This window comes from Excalfactoria chinensis, chromosome 3 (genome assembly GCF_039878825.1).
Source record: "Excalfactoria chinensis isolate bCotChi1 chromosome 3, bCotChi1.hap2, whole genome shotgun sequence".
Taxonomy (NCBI): domain Eukaryota; kingdom Metazoa; phylum Chordata; class Aves; order Galliformes; family Phasianidae; genus Excalfactoria; species Excalfactoria chinensis.
Window position 1 is genome coordinate 97,862,768 of NC_092827.1, and position 21,267 is coordinate 97,884,034.

Genomic DNA, 21,267 nt, shown 5'->3' on the forward strand with positions numbered 1-21,267 from the left:
GCTGCTGAATGACCAGGAAGTCCTTCCATTACACCTGCATTGTGCTGGTTAATTTATGTCTATTCAGATAGCCGAATGCTTCAGAAAGCTGAACGCTTCACCGCCTTTTCATTCCCAACATCTGAATGTGATCAACATTTATTAAGAAGTTAAATACTAGGGCACATATTCTCCACACAGTCCAACCCCAACCCCTATGGCTGAGAGCACTGTCCCAAGGCTCCCTGAGCTCTGCCACTGGGCAGCCCGTTCCGTGCCCACCACCCAGTGGGGCAGAGCCTTCACCCCCCGGCCCTCCCCTGGCACAGCTCAGGCCCTGCCCCACGTGGCACACCTGGTGCTTCCTCCCAGGCAGGGCACGTTCCCGTTTTCTCGAGCCTTTTGGTTCGTGTTCCGCTGGGGGCCGCAGGAGCTGCGGGCCGGCAGAGGCAGCCCGGGGGATCACACTGCTTTGACTGGAAGGACTCTTTCAGGCCTCGGTGTGGGGAGGACGGCAGATGGTCACGGAACCTCCTTCCCTGTACACAGCGCCGGGCAGGGCTCTGTAGGGGAGCCGGAGGGCGGGCTGGATGCTGTCCAGAAGCCCTTTCCAACCTCAGCCACCCTCCGACTCCGCGAGGGGTCGCGGGGCGACACGGCCCGGCCCTCCCCGAGCGGACCTCGCCGGCACCATGGCAACGGCGGTGGGCGGGGCGAAGGGGCTCCCGTGCCGCTCCGATTGGCTGGCTGCGGGGCGCTGACGGCTTCCGGCGTGCGCGCGCGGCAGGGCGGGCGGCAGGGCGGGCGCGCGGCCCGGCGGCGGCGTCGTGAGGTGACGGTGCGACGGTCGGTCGGGCGGTCGGTCGGGCGGCGGCGGAGGAGGGATGGACACGCTGGGCAGAAAGGTGGTGGTGTGCGACAACGGCACCGGGGTGAGTCCCGCGGGTCGGTGGGAGGGAGAAAAGCGATTCCCCCGGGTCGGCTTCCTGCCGGCACGCCCGGTCTGCCCGCCGCGCCCTGTGCGGCCCAGCGGCGGGGCCTGCGCCACGGGGAGGCGGCCGGGAATGAATGGGCCGCGGGCGGAGCGGGGGCGGCGCTGAGATGAACGGCTGCGTTCCCTCCGGCCTCGCTGCCACCTCCCTGCCCGGGCGCGAACACGGCGGAGATTCGTCGTCCGCCCGGTAGCGTGGAGGCAGGAAGCGGCTGAGAGCATCGCGGAGGCGGCGGAGCCTCGATGAGGGGCAGCGGTGTGTCCTGTGTGCCTCCCGCCGAGAAATAATCATGATAGATGTACGTGTATTTTTTATATATATATAAAGCGTTTAGGATAAAGAGAAGCCGTTCAAAGCCAAGGACAGAATAGCTGAGACAAAGGATGGCGTTGTTAAGGATTCGGCCTCCTGAATTGCGGAGCGTGCTGTCAGCTTTTGAAGCGAGGAGAGCGGGGATCTGACAGCGCTGTGCTGACCGCCCCGCTGCCTTCTCGTGTTTCCCCCTTCTAGGGAAAACGATGTTGAATAGGGCTGAGGGTCAGCAGGGCGCTTCCAGCAGTACCGCTTAGAAAAAGAAGGCATTCCCCCCCCAAACACTCCTTTTTTCCCCTCCCCTTTTCAGTGCTTAATGCTCTACTTGTCAGGCTTGGCCCAAGAGGCACATATCCCAGGAACACTCTCCATCCTTCAGTGCTGCCCTCCTGGTGGCAGTGCAGCAGCGAGCGATAGGGCACTTGGCTGCAGTGCTGTACCAGCTGGGTGTAAGTAACGGGGTAAGGTGCCTTTGTGCTGCTCTTAGGGGCCCGGAGGAGGGGCCAGTGTCACTTCAGCTTCTGCTGGTTTAGATTGCATTTACCTCCGAGCGGAACAGTGCGTGTTTGCAGGTATCCTGCCTGCAGAGTCAGCGCTGTGCAAGAAGAGATATCAGGACACTGACTGTTAGATCAGTCAGCTTGAAATATGTAGGTCAATTTAGGAGAATTAAACCGGAAGAAAATGTTGTTCTTGGCATCAGAAGGTGTTTGAAACTTCAGCTGGGAATTGAATCTGTCAAATTAGCCCTACTTTGTCAAAGCGGTATTTTTCACGGTAACTATTTTCATGTGTGACCTGCTTTATATCCAAAGGGTTTCTGATACACTGTGATATGTCATAACTAATGCGTGAAATTGAATTTCTAGTCAGGTGCCAGAAATACTGCATAAAAACAGAGACCAGAAAACTCAGCTGCAGCTTTAACTTTCAACTTGCCTGGATGCTGCTTTGAGGAAGAGGTGACTAGAAGGAAGTTCTTGCAACACGTAGTGCAGAATGGAGGCAGGCAATGGCATCTTGACTGCAGGAGTGTGGATGTTCTGCTGTAGGACAAGCAGAAAGTCACTGAGTGGCCTGTAACGTTTCTCTAATAGTATTTAGGGGTTTTGTTTGAGAATTGCATCGACTGAAGGAATCAAACACCGCTCCCTGATAAGAATAGGACTGTGTGCATTTTAAAGCCTGTCACGTGACGTCTGGGAGCTTCCTCATTCTTTAGTTCGAAAGAACACTTATACGTTCAAGTTCTCGCTGCTTGATGACTCAGTAGGAAGTGAAAGAGTCCGTGCAAACCACAGTGCAATGGAGAAGAAACTATATATGGTAAAATGGTCATACGGACAGGCAAATGAAATAGCTGCTCTTAAAGCATTTTGCATGTGTAGCAGGCACTTGCGAAAATGAATGATGGTGAACTTTGGCTTCCTTGCCAAGATGCGTATAAATACATCGAGTGTTGTTTTCAGTGTTTGAGCCGTGGTGTACACTGAGCGTTGGACTGAAATCATTGTTCCAAGGGCTGCACAGAGAAGGGATCGCAGAGCTCTTCATCACCAGCCTCCCAGCTGAGTGCTCACCATGGTGGTGGGGACAGTGCTACCCTGAGGACACTCAGCATCTCCCACCAGGGGAGAAGGAGCCGGGGGTAGATACTGGCTACAGGGCTGCCTTCAGTGCTCACTGATGATTCATGTGGCCGGGGGAAACAAAATGGATTTGAAGGGGAGAAAAGTGGAATGAAAAACTTGCCCCTTCTGTTTGGTTACCCACGTACCAGAGATTGTAAAAAAAAGGTCATCCTTACAGATTCTTGGTTCTAACCTGAAAGAGAGAGACGGAGTTATTCTATGCAAAATAAAATGAGTGAGATTGAGGGAGGAGACGGTGAATGGCTAAGCTATCAGATTTGTGAATTGCCAGTATCCTACTGTTGTGCAATGACCCAGCAAGGTGTGTCAAGGCCTTAGGGCTTAACTTAGGGACTGAAAGTTACCTTTACAGCTGAGAGAGTCAGAACTTAGAATAGTATCTTTGTAGCTCAGCATTTTCTAGTTCAGTTTTCCTGTGTGCCAGAATGCTGTAGCAATAAACTTGTGTAGTGCTCTGCGAGCACTAAGCTGTTAAAAGGAATGGTTTTTTTTAAGAGTCTGTAAACCTCTGTTTACACTCAGCTCAGTCCTTCAGAATGTCTCGAATGTTTCCTGTGGTGTAAAATATCTGGTAAAGCCTCCTGGCATGTTCAGGTAGTATGGTCCAAAAATGTGGCCCTTTGCTTATCATAGCAGCTGTGCATTCTTGAATACACAGATAAGATCTGTGTAACTCCCCGGTACTCTTTGTCCTAATGTCAGCAAGAGTCGGTAAGTAGCTGCCTTTACAGAGAACATAGATTGCAACAGAATGAGTGAAATGAATGTTATACGTGGTAGTTGTGGTATTCAGAACAGCTCTGCCTTTGTGGAGAGCAAATTCTGAGCCAGGGAAAGAAACGAGGGGCACAAAAAAAGCTAAGAATTCCCTCTTCACTCCTAGTAGCCCAGATTTAACTGGAATGTTTCTTGCACCTTTCCATAACTAGATCGAAACATTCCTCACAGATGAATAACGTAGAGCAACAGAAAGTGACTTTTCATGTTAGAGCTGTACATCATCACAGACAGGTTTTTTTTTGTGTGCTGTTAGTCCTTAATGCTTTCTTAGCACGTATTCTGTATCTTTGGAGCTGGCACTGTGAAACTTCCCTTTGTATGGATTTGAGGAACAAACACGTTCAGAATGTCCTGCTTGGTATGAGCTGCCACTAGTTGGGACTTCGTTTGTGTCCTGTACGTTTTACTGCAAACTCATTTTACATCATTTTTACTCCCAAACAAACGACTGTCGGTAAAAGAAAGTCCTACGTGCTCTAATGAAATTATTTCTTCTTTTCAGTTTGTGAAATGTGGCTATGCAGGCTCAAATTTTCCGGAGCACATATTTCCAGCTTTGGTTGGAAGACCTATTATAAGATCAACTGCTAAAGTGGGAAACATTGAAATCAAGGTAATTCTTTACATTATTCTTTTCTAACAGATAAATAATATTTAGGGTATCTTTGGACATATGCAGTGTTTGCAAATGCTTGTTTCTGTATTCTTCTTTATGCCATTTCTGTATCTCTTGATTAATTTCCATGCTGGATTTTTACCCTGCCGTGTACTACAAGGAAATCAAGAAGGGTGCTCCAAAGCTCCACAGATGCCTTCAGCTACATTGAGGAGACAGCAGATAGAGCACAAGTAGTTCTGGGCAAAAAGGGGCTTGAAATGCTAATATGTAAGTGCTGTCAACATTAGAAGGCAGAAATTGAACAGGAGGGGTTGATATTTATCACCAAGCTGTACTTCAAGATGATGTGACGATGCTAAAGAGCTTCTGAAAATTCAAGGTCTATTTGGTACTCTTTGCTTTCTGATCACAGTTTATCATCCATGACATCGTATGAGACGTGTTCAGGTCGGCTGTGTTTGAGTTTCTGTTGGCTTTGTTTTTGTTTTATTGTAGGTAGATGTGTGATACTGGACCATCAGTTAGAGAGTGGGAAGCTGTATTTGAACTACATCTTGGCGTGTTATTCTGGGTGTGGGTTGGTGGGGGGAAACACCGATCCCAAATCTTCTTCAGAAGTCCTGTGGGGGCTGTCATTTCTCACTTTCTTTTGTAGTTACAGAGCAATGCTTCAACTGTTAGTAATTGCTTCTGCAGTTGAGGCTCTAGTAAATGTCTTGGCCCTGCTGTGGTCACAGCCTCTTGTCTTGCTTCTAGCCACACATTCTTGTGCTGGCCCTAATGTGCTGCAGTAGTGTGTGGAGCTACTTTAGAGAGCAGATTTAGCTGATAAAGTGGGATTTCTTTGTCAGGTAAATTCTGACTGCCCCTTAACACAATTGTGAAAGCTAGTTTGAGGGCAAGGCAGAAGCAGGAACTTGAAAGAGAAGCAGAAGTGCATGCAGAACTGTAGAAACCCCCATTTCAGCCAGTGAAGGTCGAGTAGAACCTCAATGTACAGGTTTTCAGTGTTGCTTTCCCCGTTGCTTCTGAGTAGTAGCGTAATAAAAGGGGAAAATACATGTATCTGTGAAGCCTTGTTCCTTGTTTTCAGACTCCTAGGAGTGACAAGGAGAACTTGATTTATCTGACTAACCCTGCCCATGGCAGGGGGTTGGAACTGGATGGTCTTGACAGTCCCTTCCAACCCAAGCCGTTCTGTGATCCTGTGGTTCTGTGACTTCTGGTGCCTGTATGAAGGCAGTACTGTCAGCAGGAGGCAGTCCTGGTGAGGCAAGAGGATGAAAGACAACACACCTTCCCAAGCTGCATTTTATGTTTTATAGCACTCCTTGCCTTGTGTCAGCCACACAATCTGCTTGAAAGGACGAAGACCTTTCCCCTTCACAATAGCTAGGAGGGTGTTGGTTTATTATTATTATTTTTAAGTAGAGAGAAAGCATCTTTCTCTGCCAGGACTTGGGTAAAGGCGTTTCTTCGGGTATCTGCTTTAACTTAGTGTAAACATTTATTCAAGCAGGTCCTGGTAAAGTAGTAAAGCTTTATGAAAGTTACGAACTGATTAACAAGTCTTAAAGTACAAGAAGAAATTCTCTAGCATGAAATCATATCGATGAAGTCGTGTTTTCTTTCCAACTGATCTGATCTAGCCTGTCCTGCCGCTTCTGGTGTCATGATTATCTGATAACTTAGTTTAATATCCTGATAGATGTCAGTGTTGAACTAGAAGGATGGGAAGTACCAGCAAGTAATTGTTAGGAGAGAGATGCAAAAGACCCCTGAAATTATAATTCTGTTTCTATTGCCCGTCTTACACCAAAGCGTGGATTATATGTGTCTGTTTTAGAGAGTGTAAATTGTGTCCTGATTTCTTCCTAGCTGTTTTAGAGCATCTGCCTATAATAGCTCCTTACCTTAAGAAAACATTGCATCAAGAAATCTATGCCACAGATACTTTGAATATCCCCGTGGGATAATGCAGTGGGTTGACTTGTTGGGTGTGTGTGCCGTTTTCCTTTGTGAGTTGCTTGCAGATTTCTTAACTGGAATGTATTTCAGCAGTTGAGTTTTATGCCAAAATTAATTCTATCCATTCACCGCAGGTTCTTATGTCATAAGCTTAAAACTGGGTAAGGGAAGTGGCAAGGAGATTATCAGTTTAACTTTTGAGAAGTATTCAGACAAGCTGTCGTTCCTGTGCAGTTCTGAATCTCAGAGTTGATCAGAACAGTGGTTATCATCCATCTACTGAGTTACCAATGTGAAGTTGCTTTGTCCCATGTTTTCTTTCTGGACCTTAGGAAAGGAAGGCAGGATCATTGTGCATCTGTGTCCAATCAAGACAGGATATTAGGGCATTTGAGACTCAGGGACCTATGGAGCCATAGTCCATGTCTTACAGTTGTACTCAGTTCCTGCCAAAGGCAGCGTGGAGCTGATCTTCCTCTGGATTTGAGGTGAGGTTGGGGGCCGTGCTTTGACCAGTCTTTGGTACTGCCTGTGCTAAAGCAGCTGCCACAAATTGCGTATACTTTTCCTCTGACACAATTCACACGATAGGTAGATTTGCCTTAATAGTGCTGATGGTTACCTTCATGGCTTTTGACAAGTTACATGTAGATTTAATTGAAGGAGAAAGAATCTCAGCAGTCATGAAAATGACCGTAGTGTAATTTCAGACAGTTTTTGCACGTGTGCACTTTGTACTTGAGGATACTTCCCAGCTGCTTTAATTCTCCTATCTTCCTACATCCATTCCTTGCTATTGTGAAGAACTTTAGTTCCAAGATATCTGAACAGTTAAGTCTCCTGATAGACGAATACTTTTACATTATTGCTTTGAATTCCTGAGTATTTAAGGCAGAACACTTAAAGCAATCTAAACGGAGCATTAGCCAGAGCTAGCTGTAATCGATCCTTTTCTGCAGAGTCTCATCTAGTTCAGATGAGCACATTGCTCGGGGTGAAATTCCAGTGTTACAGAACAGTTACGCACAGAATCCTACTAGAAAGGGACAGGTTTTGTTTGCAACATAAGGTGCACAAACACGACGTGCCAGTGACTTGTTGCGGTAGCTTTAAATAGGGACATTTATGCTAAAATCCCAAGGATGTTAGCTTGGCCCTAACGATACTAACCTGGATATTTTCCAGCCTCTCGTGCATCTATTTGCAGCTTATTTCTACTGTGTACTTCAAATAACTGGAGAATTTCATTTAGGCTTTTTCTGACTTTCTTGCTTCTACCTTTTCTTCACCTTTTTTGACCGGTTGAAGTAGAATAACAAAAAAATGGTAAGTGGGGGTGCCTCGTGCTGCTTGTTTCCTGTTTGTGCTTGGTGGGACCTAGAGCTCTTCTGCTGTTTTCTGCTATTCATTGTTCTGTCTTGCCTTACATTTTGCCATTGAAAACATACTTACTTTGGATGTTTTTCATTGCTTTGGTTTACTAGCAACTAATTGATGAGACTATTGTACGTATTAAGTATGACATAACCTGTGGTTTTGCAAGGTGCAAGAATAGTACTTTAAGAACAGTGTGAGCTCAGTATCTCCAACAGTGGAAATTATTTTACATAACGTTACAGACCAACGGCTTGAAAAAAGATTCAGTTTCCAGTTAGGCAAATATTGAGTCCCAGAGTGATGGTAACATTGAATGTCAGGACAGTGACGCTGTATGTGCTGCCTTCCTCCACCCAGTGTGAGTGTTGGTTGTTTGTGTGCCCTGGAGAACAATGAATGCTTCTGCCCTTCAGCTTTGTTTTGTTAACAGGACGCAGAAGTTTGGTGTGACTTGATTGTGTGTTTGAATACTGGCTTTTCCTGGGCCATGTCCTGTCCAGGAGCACAAAGCCTCCAAAAGCAGCACACAATAAAACACTGCTGATTCCTCTCACCCGTGGGGTTTCTGATGGTGTAACCTGGTGTGGAGGGGAGTTGTAGCAGCATGCTTCCACTGAACTACCTTTGGTTTTAAGAAGGTAGAGCCTTGACTTCTATCTTCTGTACAGCAGTGCTCTAGAAACGTGTTCTTAGAGGCTAGGTGTGAGCAGATCAGTTAAGGCTTCTTTAGGAAAACATGAGATACAGCAGGGAACAAACAACCGTGTTATATTGTGCATACTTCCTCTGGGAAGTACATGGGAAAGGAGAAGATACAGTGCTACTAATTTGAATGGGCAGTGTTTGCGTAACTGCATAACTAACTTTAAGAAACAGATTGCTTAATTAATGGAAAATGATTGTACAAATTGCATTTGTTGGCTGTGTTTGTGTAAGGATGCGTTGCCGTGGTTTTTGGCTTGGGACTTTCAGCATGGAACAGACCAGGGTACGTTTTACATTTAGATGTCTCTTCACACCCTACTGGCATAGGCAACGTGTAAAGCACAGGTACTTTGAAGGTATAGTGTGGAACTTCTAAGCACTTATTTGCTGTTGCTACTGTTCTGTTTGCTAATGGACCACTCAATATTCCTTTCCTGGCATTGTGCAGCGAAAATATTCAGCAGTCCACCTACTATCCTTACATGCTGTTCTGTATCTCAGCCTTTTGAAATCTGATGACAGAACTTTGGAGGTGTCAGTGGAGAAACATCTACACTTACAAAAGCCTTGGCAGTATCAAGCTTTAGTGGGGCTTGTTGGTGTGTCTGGAGTTAATTGGAAAGGGGGAAGGATTGGGATGGATAACAGCCCAATTTCAATATTGCATGGGATATATCGTCTTCTAAGCTCCTGAAAGCAGTTCTGAAATGTGGGCATTGTTTGAAAGCGCAGATAGATGTGGGTTAGCACAGCTTGCTGTCGTTGTTGGAGGATTTTGTTCTTTAGAGGACTTTGCAACAACTGACATACTTCTATGTTAACATTTTACAGGATCTCATGGTTGGAGATGAAGCAAGTGAATTACGTTCAATGCTGGAGGTTAATTATCCAATGGAGAACGGCATCGTTCGGAACTGGGATGATATGAAGCACCTCTGGGATTACACATTTGGACCAGAGAAACTTAACATTGACACAAAAAATTGTAAAATACTGCTTACAGAACCTCCCATGAACCCAACTAAAAACAGAGAGAAGATCGTGGAGGTACGTCCCTCTGGTAGGAGTTAAGATGTGCAGTTGTTGAAGTATGGATAAAAAGCCTGGATTTCCTTGGAATACCCATAAGCTGCCTGAGGCAAGGCAGTTCTGAGCACAATGTGCCATCAGCCATGCTTATAAAGGCTGCTGTGGCCACATTCAAACAGTCCCTCTTATCCAAATGTTAGAAGCAGACTGGGCGTCTCAAGCCATTTCACTAACAAAATGGGGTTAGAAATGCACGTTTTTCTCCAGGTGTCTAAGATATTTTGATTACTAGGTATCGGATGACTATGAATTAATTTAAATGACTTGAACTTCTGCAAGGCAGTAACATTTTGGAAGAGACTGATGCTTGAACAAGCTGATGCTTACCAGATGGAGCAGTGTTGTTGGAAGCAGCTGAGACAAAGGTGTGATGACAACCAGTTCATTGATCTTTGCTTAACACCCCAGGGATTGTTAGTGAAAGCCTTCTTAGAAGGAAAGCTGGGTTCTTGGATCCTGTGCTGCCCAGGACAACCTAAGCTACCTCTGAATTCAGTTGGTTGGAGGAATAAGAACTTGATTTGATCATGACCTGCTAACTTTCCTTTAAAAACCATTAGTTGTCGCAGCTGTAGTAATGTTTTCTGCTATGTGACCGTGGGTGTTTTTGCAGTAATCTTTTCTTTCAGTGTCTTGCTAAATAAACCAGAGGTGGAAAAACATAAGGATTAATCAAACTACACATTTTGGGGTTTGAAATTTTGAAAATTGCAAGTTTTCCAGCATTTCTAGCCATTAGTGGCCCATTATCTCAGTGCTGTGTAACTCGACGTTAGCAATGCTATCTGCTGTGTATCAGTCAGCTGTGGTGTGATGAACATAGTGGCCTATTCTGGGTTGCCTCCATATAGTAGGAATGGCTGAATTTCCTGCTGAGGCTGCATTGCTTTCCAGCTGTCTACAATGGTGTCCTTGTTTCTGTTTTCCTGCTAAGTGCACCAGGCTGGGTTTTAGTTATTCTGGTGCTGAGTAATTTTATACTATAAACTGAGAAGCCTCCTATAGCTTCTGAAGTCTGAGAAAACATTTGTATTGCCCCATGTGCTTTTTAAAACCACTCCAGAGACTGCAGGTACTTAACCACGATTCAGAGGATTAAGGAGAACCAGAATCCATTTTCATAAACTCAAACTTGAGCCAAACAGGAGTTCACTGTCTCTATTAATATCCTTAATGGATCATAGCATTACGAGGACTGGGAAGATTTAATTTACACTGTTCTGTCTGCCATTTTTGATGCAGACTCTTCTTTTTCAGGGAGGCTACACCAGAATGAAGCAGGGAATTGAATTAATATTTTCCCAAAGCCTGTAGTAAATGCCTCTATATTTTGTGATGCATCGCAGTAATAGTATTTCAAAAGAAGAAGCTTGGACCATGTCAAGGTGGTAGATAATTACCTGAGCTGTACTTGATTCTACTTCCATTCATTGTTTTTCCTCACTGCATTTCTCTATCAAACACAGCTACATAGTAATAGCAGTCCACATGACATATACATTGTAACATACATACTTTCAAAGCGCTGTTTCTTTTGTAGCATGCAGGAGACACAGATTGCTATTCATTTTAAGGTAATGGTTGCTGCTTGTCTCCAGTTGCTTGCTGTGTTCTCATTCTGAAATACCCTTAGGAGCAGTTTGACTTTCATGGCGTGTCATGTAGCGTTAGAGAGACACTCTAGCGCTGACACTTCTCCCAGTTCCAGTCTAGTTTTCTTTATCTCCTTATCCCAATTCTTAGTTCTTCCTCCCTGGATTCTATTAGAGCATCACTAGCTAATCCAACAGCAGCTGTCACTAGAAGGAAAATCTTCTTGGGATGTATTTACATCTTATGTTTTTTAACATAGTCATCCTGTGATGAGGTGTTTTCCTAGTCAAAGAGAACAGGCGCAGATGTCTTGAAAGAATGAACAGCAAACCCCAGGCCTCCACGTGTGAGCTTCAGTAGGTTTTTGCAGTTCAGATGGGGGGTTGTAAAGATGCAAAGCAAGCTCTTCTCGTGGCAAGGTGCTCTGCCATCACCCCCCTCTGCGTTTTTCGAGCCCCTGTCATGCTGTGTGCTCACTTCAGATGTTCTTAGAAAGGGAGCATCTGTCTTCCCAGGGATTTTGCTACGTGCTCAATATAGCTGTGGAATAATAAACTTGACTTCGCAAGGGAGGGTCTTTAAATAGTACACAGTTTTGAAATTGTCAGGCATCAGCATTTTTTTTCTTTTCCTTTAAGATCTTTAAGATATCTTTTACTTGAACTGGGGGAGTGCTTAGGATTTAATCACTTTCTAATCCTGGAAGTGGCAGAAGTGCTTGGGAGGCTGCAGAAGAGCAAAAACAGAACTTTGTGCTGGAGTGATCAGAGTTCATCTCTTTTTTTTTTCATGGTAAAGCATTTGGAGGAGGAAGCTGCTGTGCATTACTTGGTTACTTGGCCTTCTTTGTGTTTAGAAAGAGGACAAGATCCTATAAACTGGACATCCTTGACTTTTAAGCCATTCCTTCACTGCAACTAGTTTCAGTGCTTACGGGAGCCTAGTCTATGAGATGGGCAGTTAACTTTCATGTTTTAATAAGAGCTGTTCCCCAAACCTACCTTGCTTTTTTCTCACTCAGAGAGTGGTGACGCACTGGAACAGGTTGCCCAGGGAGGCTGTGGATGCCCCATCCCTGCAGGCATTCAAGGCCAGGCTGGATGTGGCTCTGGGCAGCCTGGTCTGGTGGATGGGCAACACTGCACACAGCAGGGGGATGAAACTGAATGATCACTGTGGTCCTTTTCAACCCAGGCCATTCTGTGATTCTATGATTGTTCTGTAAGTAGTAATGGAGTCGTTCTAGATGCACTCCTTCCATTGTAGCAAGGTTTGCACTGAAGCTAATTCTAGAAGTTTGTCATTTCTTGCACTTCAAAGGAAGGAAGAAGGTCCAAATGCAGAGAACAATCTGTGATACTGCGCTGGTTCTAGACCAATATGAGTAGGTGTTTGTTCGCTCTGTATTTGACAATCTCCGGTTGTACGAAGACTGGTGACCCTGATATGAAGAAGAAAAAATCTGAACCTCATTAGAGTCAGAATGTGCAGCTTTAACAAATGGTTAGTTTCCAAGTCACATTTAAATAATGAAGTAGCTGGCCGGCCTTGCAAGTCTGTGCCTCCCACTCGGTAGGTGCTTTAGCAAATGGCTTGGTAAAATGGCAGGAATTGGCATATAGGTTTCTTGTGAGTATTCAGTTTTTGTTGCTGAGTGGATGTGAAATGTTTGAGGTCCTTGAGATGACTCATCTCACATGAATGGACAGGTAAGCTGTAAAACTGACGGTGCTAATTACTGCCGTAAAGCAATAAAGCAAAATGGGTTTTTAATGTTTGTGATGAAATTTCTTGGGAAGTGTTTGATCAGCAAAAATACAGAATGACATGATTCAAACATTTATGACACTTCATTTAAGGATGGTCTTGGACATTAATTTTTGCCTTTATCTTACAGGTTATGTTTGAGACATACCAGTTTTCTGGAGTGTATGTAGCCATTCAGGCTGTCCTTACTTTGTATGCTCAAGGTAGGCAAAGATAACTTAAAATATGTTTGATTTATGTGTTGCTAAGGTAGAGCTCCAGTATAGTATTAATGAGGCTTGGGTCGACTTCAGTACTGCTATAAGCAAGCTCAGATCTGTCTTAAAGGTTTGCTTTTTATTTTTGGGGTTATGGATAGTTATCTTTGTGTGCACGTTTAGCAGACATACTTGTACAACCCAGCTTATCAAAGCTCATTGTTTGGAGGTGCAGTCCTTATAGCATCTTTCCAGGTCTGAATGACATGCTTTTGGTTTTCCAATCAAGGAAAGATTTATCACCACAAATGAATTTCAAGCAGTTGATGAGGTGATTTTGCAGTGTTCTCAATCCAAGAACATGCTGATTCTATAAACAAGAATAAATAACTGCCAGCTTAAGAAGAAAATTACAGATTCACTGAATTCAATAGAAATTCTGCCACTGTGGATACCATCCATCAACGATCTAGGGTACTCAGGCACATGGGTTCTGACAACACGACTTCTTACATCTGTTTACTGGTGGCTTGGTGTACCTAACCATTGTGTGGCAAGAAGTACCCTTACGTGTTAACATCTCATCATAGCTTCTGCACCCAAGATTAAAAGTTCAAGGGAGGGACTCAAGGGAGTTTTATTTGCTTATCACTTTTTCCCCCCTTTATGGTTGTTTTTTGTTTGGTTCGTTACAAGTCTATCTGTCTGCTGTACAGTCTTACATTTACAGTTACGGCAGGTTTCATTTTACTGCGTATTGCTCAGTTACTCCAAACAACAAAACATAAAACAACTTGGAGCTGTTGAGGAACAGATATTTTCTATTATATGAAAGCATTGGTTGGTACTCAAGAAGAAAGCATCGTGGACAAGTCCTAATAGTCATTCTAACAAGAGAAACCTGTGGCGTGAATACCTCTACGCTTCTTCATATGGGAGCAGTTAAGATCATGTCGCACATACATAACTGGATCTGCTGAGGACTTTATAACCCAACAAACATTTAATGATCTTAGTTATTCTCTTTAATTAGAGTGCAGTTTAACATGTCAAAACACTGGAAACAATGGCGAATGGTGGAGATTTAAGCACCTAGGCAAGAGTGAGGGTAATCCATTTTAACGTGTGTAGATACAGGCATTTGTTTTCTGTGAAAATCTTAGGCTTGCAATCTAGGTGAATGGAAATAACTGAATTTTAAGGTTACGGTTACGGTGTTCTTTTAGGATAGCAGCGAGCTTATGATTACAGTGATAAAACCAATCTGCTCTATTCATGGAGGTGCTAATAACAGTTGTACTTCCTCCCCCGTTCTGTTCTTTTTAGGTCTGTTGACTGGTGTTGTTGTGGACTCTGGAGATGGTGTGACTCATATTTGCCCAGTTTATGAAGGTTTCTCTCTCCCTCATCTCACCAGACGGTTAGATATTGCTGGGAGGGATATCACCAGGTACCTCATAAAGGTGAGCTGGAAAGAGTCTTTGAAGCTGAGGCCGATGGCTGTGGCACGCTGGTTCGAGTTAAAACCCATTGGTTTAGAGATTGCTAAACACCTCCCATTGATTAGTTGTATGTTAATGATGCCACTATTCTCTGTATTGCTTTAGCCCCTCTGTATTATGTTTCCTCATCTGAATCATGTGATAGCATTGATATTATTCAGACTGTACTCACTTTCCTAGTAGCAGTCTAAGAAGGAGAGGGATTTCATTTTGTATTTGGGAAGGAAAACCTCAAGTTTGGCTTTCCTCATAGGTAAAATAAAAGCAAGACTGTATTCTTGCATCTTTTTTAGTGTGGAAAATAACGTAATGATTCTTACCTGATTATTAAATAAGGCTGTTTTATAGATTATTTGCTTTTAGAAGTATGTAAACCTTAGGATTTTTGAATCCAAAATATTGATACAAGAATTATTTTGGTCATCTTTCACTTCTGTAACAATTATACTGGAAACTGTTAGGAAAATTTCCAACCTATCTGTTTTCTTTTCCTTTTTCTTATAATAATGGATAGTTACAGATTTGACTTAATACTGAGGTTGCAGTTAGAAAAGCCAGGCAAACTTGACAAGTTTTTGACTGTGCACACTGGGGGGGGGAAAGGAGATCTGTACTGTTTCTCACATCCATTGCTCATCTGATCCGTTCACTGTAGCTCCTCTTACTGCGAGGGTATGCTTTCAACCACTCTGCTGATTTCGAGACTGTTCGCATGATCAAGGAAAAGCTGTGTTACGTGGGATACAACATCGAGCAGGAGCAGAAACTGGCCTTAGAGACTACAGTACTAGTTGAATCGTACACGGTGAGTGTTTTGAGACACATTTTCTTGACCTAAAACGTATTAGGTCTAAAATCAGGTAGCGTTTAGCTTTGATTCCTTATAAGTTTTTCTTGGCAGTAGCTCACATCCCAGACATAGAAGTGTGTGGAATCACATTTCTTGGTTCTGGGAAAACTTGAAAAGCTCATTCTGTAACTATAGATGCTTGAAATTTGAATACCGCAGCACAGAAACTTGTAGAAAAAGCGGAAAGCGTGTCCGATTATTTCAGCTTCATCCCTCTAGCTGTGATACATTTGTGACTGGTAACTGGTAAGAGCAGAGGAAAACTTGCTCTTAGGAAACTTGCTGTAATAGCACATGAGAAGAAAGGGCTTTCAGAATAGTGTTTTTCTTGACACAAGTTTGTCTTTAAAATCAAGATTAAGATGTGTATTGCAGGGTAGCTTTGGTACTTCAGTATCAATATATCTGGCTCTTGATCTCTGTAAGTAAATTGCAAAGCCATTGAAGAATGAGTGTCTTCTTTCAGTAGTACCGACTTCTTGCAGTGGTGACAATAAGCAACAATTTCCTGCTTTAAAACACAAAGTAACAATGTAAGTCAATTCCTCCTGCTCTCTGAACCTAAGTGGCTAAAAGCAGCCTGCTGAATGGTGCTTTCTCTTCACTAGCTCCCCGATGGCAGGATTATCAAAGTCGGTGGAGAACGGTTTGAGGCACCAGAGGCACTCTTCCAGCCTCACTTAATCAATGTGGAGGGGGTTGGTGTGGCTGAACTGCTGTTCAACACCATCCAGGCTGCTGACATTGATACCAGGTAAGAGGACACTTAATCCTGCACTCTGACAGTGAACTGTAGCACAGAGGCTGCTTTCCAAGAGAAGAACATCTTTTTGCTTTAGTCACCGCTATGTGCACAGCTGTGTGAAGATACATACTGGAACTGGGGGTCAGTCTCAGATGTCTTTTTGAAGCTTAATGCGTCATCTGAAAACGTTACTATTTTGTACGAATAAGCAGGGATTAAATCTTGGAATTGTGGGGTTTCTTTTGTGTCTCTTCCTTTTTAATTGCTGCTTTCTGGGATGTCTGAAAAAGCACGAGAAAATGTGCCAGACTTGGGCAAAAGTTGTTTTTGTGTTTGTGTGATGGCAGTTTCATAGGTTTGTATTTACTTCCCTGTATATACAGGTCCTTACTCGTCCTGTCAGAAGTTATGTAGCACACTAAAAACATTGTTCTCTTGCTTAGGTCTGAATTCTATAAGCACATTGTGTTGTCTGGAGGGTCCACTATGTACCCTGGGCTGCCTTCACGACTGGAGAGAGAACTTAAACAGCTCTACCTGGAACGAGTTCTGAAAGGAGATGTGGAAAAACTCTCAGTAAGTTCTTGAGTCACTGCTGTGTTTGTGTGGGGTGGAGGTTTATCCTGAATCCCCACTAGAGGGAACCAAGTAGTCAGAAATGACTGAAGCTGTGGATCACCTTCCATGAAGCCTGGAAAGCTTGGTGCATCCCAGTTCTTCACAGTCTTGTGCTGACTTTTGCATACATATGCAATAAAGCTGCCTTCTGGTCACGCTGATAGAGGGTCATTCCTGAAGTCTTGGGTTAGTTTGAGCATAAAACATGCGGTTAAATGTTAGCGTACAACTCTGATGTAGAATGAAGGGTGCTAGTGAGTTTTTGTGCTTTGGAAAACCATCACTGAGCAAAAATTATTTCTGTCTTTGAAAGCTTGGGCTCGTGCTCTACATAGGAAAAGTTTAAGGTTGGAGTTCTTCAGGTGGAATAATATTCCTTGTTCACCTGCAGACAAAAGCCAAACACATGATGGAGGTAGCATCGCCTTCTATCTAGTAACAATGCAGTGTGCTGTTCCAAAAGGAGATATTTATGGGAGGAATTTCTCAGAGTGAAGTTTCTAACGTTGAACTGAATTGAACTTCCTCAGCTTTGAGTACAGCGTTCTGTGAAGATCTCTTACAGCTATTTAGAATGACTCAGTCGCGCAGAATAGAATCACAGAATCACACGTAGCTTTGACTGTGCTCATTTTTGCTCTTGCAGTTGGAGCTCGGGCATCAAATAATGAAGAATATGAATTAGATAAGCTGGTTTAGGTTGTATAAATTTAGAAGCCGTTCCATCAGCCCTCCTCAGATTTGGTATAATTGTAAAATGTTTTGTGATCCGATAAACTTGTGATCGTTTTAGCCAACAAAGCTTAGCAAGCGTTCAACTCTTCTTCCGTGTTCATCAAATGCAAAACTATGGTCTTTACTTTTCTATTCTGTCTTCTGGGCTTTTTGTGGATACACGGAAGGTATAATTTTGGGGACGCGTCAATAGCCCTCTCTAATTTCCAGTGCAAAGTAGTTATTTTACTTCGGTTGTGCGAGTTGGAAGCTCACACAAGGCGCCTTGTGCCAGCATTGCATTTTGGTTGTGTTTCTCACACTTAGGCAACTTGTGTTTCCTTGTTGCAGCCGAAAGCGCAGTTTCATTTGAGTGGACCTTGCTCTGAGAATCCAAGTACCAGTTTTGTTGTATTGTTTTTTTTTTCCTCAGAAATTTAAGATCCGAATCGAAGATCCCCCTCGCCGAAAGCACATGGTGTTTTTGGGTGGCGCAGTTCTAGCAGACATCATGAAAGACAAAGACAACTTCTGGATGACCCGACAAGAATACCAAGAAAAGGGAGTGCGTGTGCTGGAGAAGCTTGGTGTGACTGTTCGATAAACCCCAAAGCTTGTTCCCATCACGGCTAAAGCTTTTTTTTTCTTTCATTGCCAATCTCTGAACTCACTCAGCTACATGCTATGGAAAGGCCTGTCTGTGGCCTTTGACCCAAAGGTCAGGTTTTGTTCTGGTTTCTTGGGGTGGCTTTTGTTAAATGTTTCTTAATGTGGCTAAATTTGACTATTAAATTTGACCACTTCCCCGCAAACAAAACAGAGCAAGAGCAGCCTGTCTACTTCATTGTTCCTTCCCAGTAGGCAATTGGGTAATTCTGGTAGGCTTTTTCTTCTGGGTTTATTGCTGTAGTACTGCTAGCTTTTGTCTCTAGTTCACAAGGGGTTGTGTGCCTTTTTTAGCATAAGAAAACCTTTAAGGGAGCTTTTGCTATTGGGTCATTGTGGTGGTTATCTTTGCATCTTTTTGCCTCTCTCTACATTAAGACTTTTTTTCCCCCCCCCCCCCCCTTTCCTGCAATAAGGAATTTTGATTAAGCATAGTTAGAAACTAGTTCAACTAGCTGGAATGGCTTTAACACACTTAGTTGATGTAATGCGGTTCTGTATGCCCTGCTGCCTAAAGCTGGATTCTGAGGCGGCGTATCAGAATCCTTAGAGGTGGTGGGGCTTCCATACTGTATTTCTCTAAGCGGGCATGTACACAGCTGCCACAAACCAGGGAACACCGGATATTCTGGCAAAAGTAAATTTGTGGCCTTAGATGTCTTTCTTTTTTCTTTTTTCCTTTGGAGGGAGGAGACAGGGTTGAGCTGCGTTGCTTTTCTGTTAAGGGACAGCTGGAGGTCAGTCCGACCAAAAATGCCTCTTTTTGTAGCTACGTTTTGGTACCGTGTTATCTCAGCATAGGGAGCAAGAATGTCGCGTTAGCTGTTCTGTAACCGTTGAGAAACTGATTTAGATGTGCTGAGAGAGGAGCCTCGGAACTTCTAAAGAGATTTAATACTTTCAGAAATGCTTGTGAAAACTGTAATTAAAGATATTCAAACTCCCCAAACTAAGTTTTAAAATGTTTTAAGTGCTTGTATGTACATCAGAAGCACTTGTATTAAACTTTACAAGTCTATTAACCTAGTGCCAAGTAGTTATTGCGAATGAATATTTCAATGACCAGTGTTTATTGCAGCAAGCAGATGTTTATAAACAACCACTGGCAGTAGGTTATAAAGAATGACCCGTGTTTGTTCTAGTTAAAAATAGCATTGAAAGAGGAGATGTTGGTTGGTAAATATCCGCAACTCATTCTGATTTTTTGGATACTTTAGGTGGGATGGGGAAGGAAGTGAAAACCAATGACGAAAATGCTGTTTCCAGAAAGTACATTAAAGCAGAGTTGTACTGAAAACTAGAAGTTGTCACTAGTAATTATCAGCCATCTTCTCCGAGTAGAGTTGCCTGTATTTTCTTTCCCCCTAGCAGACTGGTAACTATCAGCACAATAAAATCTGCCTTACACAAAGCATAGCAAAAAAACTGCTCGCATACGAATGCCAGTTAGATTTAGTTCTACTTTGTTCTTCATGGAAATATTACGTCACTTCTTACTTCGTTTTCCAAGCCTACCGTAACGTTTAAACGTGAGGAAGTTAAGAGCTGCTTTTGACTCCCAAACCTTGGAATGTACGAGATGTGCTTTCATACACTTGCCATTTGTCTACATCTTTACATGAATAATCGACCCCTGGAACGTGGAAATATTAAACTCCCTTGGATTCTTAAAAGTTGCTTTCTTTCTAAATCGAGCAGACAGCTTCCTTTTGGCCAAGGGAGCCAAACGGGCAGAGACCGCGTCTGCATTTCTTAAACAAGACAGATGCTATAGTATTGCTAGTAATGACCATTTAATTATAGGTGGGTGGGGTTTTTGCAGCTATATTTACTCTTAACTTGAACAATATGAATTTACAGGCATGCCGGCCATGCCTCAGTGCATGCACTTATGCAGTTAGTAGATTTTTGGGGACATGAATGTAAGGGGTATTCTGAATTCCTGTAGTCTTCTGAACATTTAACACACGAGATTTAAGAATGCCGTGCGCTTGCTTTCGAGTTCTGGTTTCTCGTGTCTCTGGGCTTTCTGGACAGCGTTGAGAATCGTGTAAATAAACCAAAGAATGACTCAAAACCCCCTTTTTTTTTTGAATGACAATCTGCCACGTGGTCAGTTGTACAAATCCACACCTTGACCCAAAAACCCCTTTGCTAAACCACGTTCTCCTCTCTTCATCGCCTTTGGTTGGGTGTGTGCCTATCATCTTGAATGAAGGCTTTGGCATTTGGCCCTTTCACAACAGAACTTCACAGCACCGTTAGAAAGAAATGCCAGTGGATTATGCGCTGTCTTAGGATTTCATGGAGACAATGTATTTATTTGGGGTGGGGAGAGGAAAGACAAAGCAGATTAAATTACGGCCATCCTGAATTCAGAAGAATGAATACGATATCCACACACTGAATGGGGTGTTCCAGTTGGGCTCAGTGTGTCTCTCTGTGTATGTGTTAGCGCACAGGAGCGTGTGTTTGTTCCCTTGTTCTCTCAGCCGACAGCTTCGCTACTGAAGCTCTATATGAAAGTAATCTGGTTTTAATGGTTTTATGGCCCAAATAACTGGTTATATCTGCAACGTGCTTCAGCTCCTATAAAATTAGCCTAGAAGATGCTGCATCAGTTGTAAGTTTTTTGGGACTATCCTATTTTTAATGTTAAGCCGCTTCAAACCCCTCCCGCAGTGTTTTAGGACGTTAAACCTATGTAACACAAATGGCTTTTTTATACAGCTCTGAACAGCATGTTAACACGCAGCACTGGTTGAGACCGTGAATGGAAATAAACATCTATTTAAATGGACAGGTCTTTGCAACATCAAAATAAAATCAGATCTTTTTTCAAAGTAGATGACGTTTGCTTTGTTTCCTTTGGGAAATCACAGTTTTTGTCAGGCTTTTTTCTAACGTAACTTTCATCGTGAAACTATCACCAGCTGCTTATGCTGAGGGAAACTGATGTGACAGAGTAGCATGTTTCCTATTGATTGCTGTCACGGAGTGAGAAAAGCAGCCCATCTCCATTCCCTAGCCAAGATTTCCCTCCTTCTATCCAAGTTTGTTTAAATTAATGTGTATATAAATATATGTGTGTGTGTGTGTGTGTATGAATATATATATTTATATTAATATGTAGCCTTGGAGA

General features: G+C 43.3%; 1 protein-coding gene across 1 annotated transcript; it reads left to right on the top strand.

Moving 5' to 3' along the window:
• The first annotated feature begins 746 nt into the window (after positions 1-746).
• ACTR2 (actin related protein 2) lies at positions 747-20,971 on the top strand. The gene is made up of 9 exons (XM_072333799.1): positions 747-911; positions 4,218-4,328; positions 9,216-9,431; positions 12,964-13,036; positions 14,357-14,493; positions 15,188-15,337; positions 15,991-16,136; positions 16,571-16,703; positions 17,893-20,971. The coding sequence occupies exons 1-9, from the start codon at positions 864-866 to the stop codon at positions 18,061-18,063; spliced, it is 1,185 nt and encodes a 394-aa protein (XP_072189900.1). The 5' UTR covers positions 747-863; the 3' UTR covers positions 18,064-20,971.
• Positions 20,972-21,267: the final 296 nt, after the last annotated feature.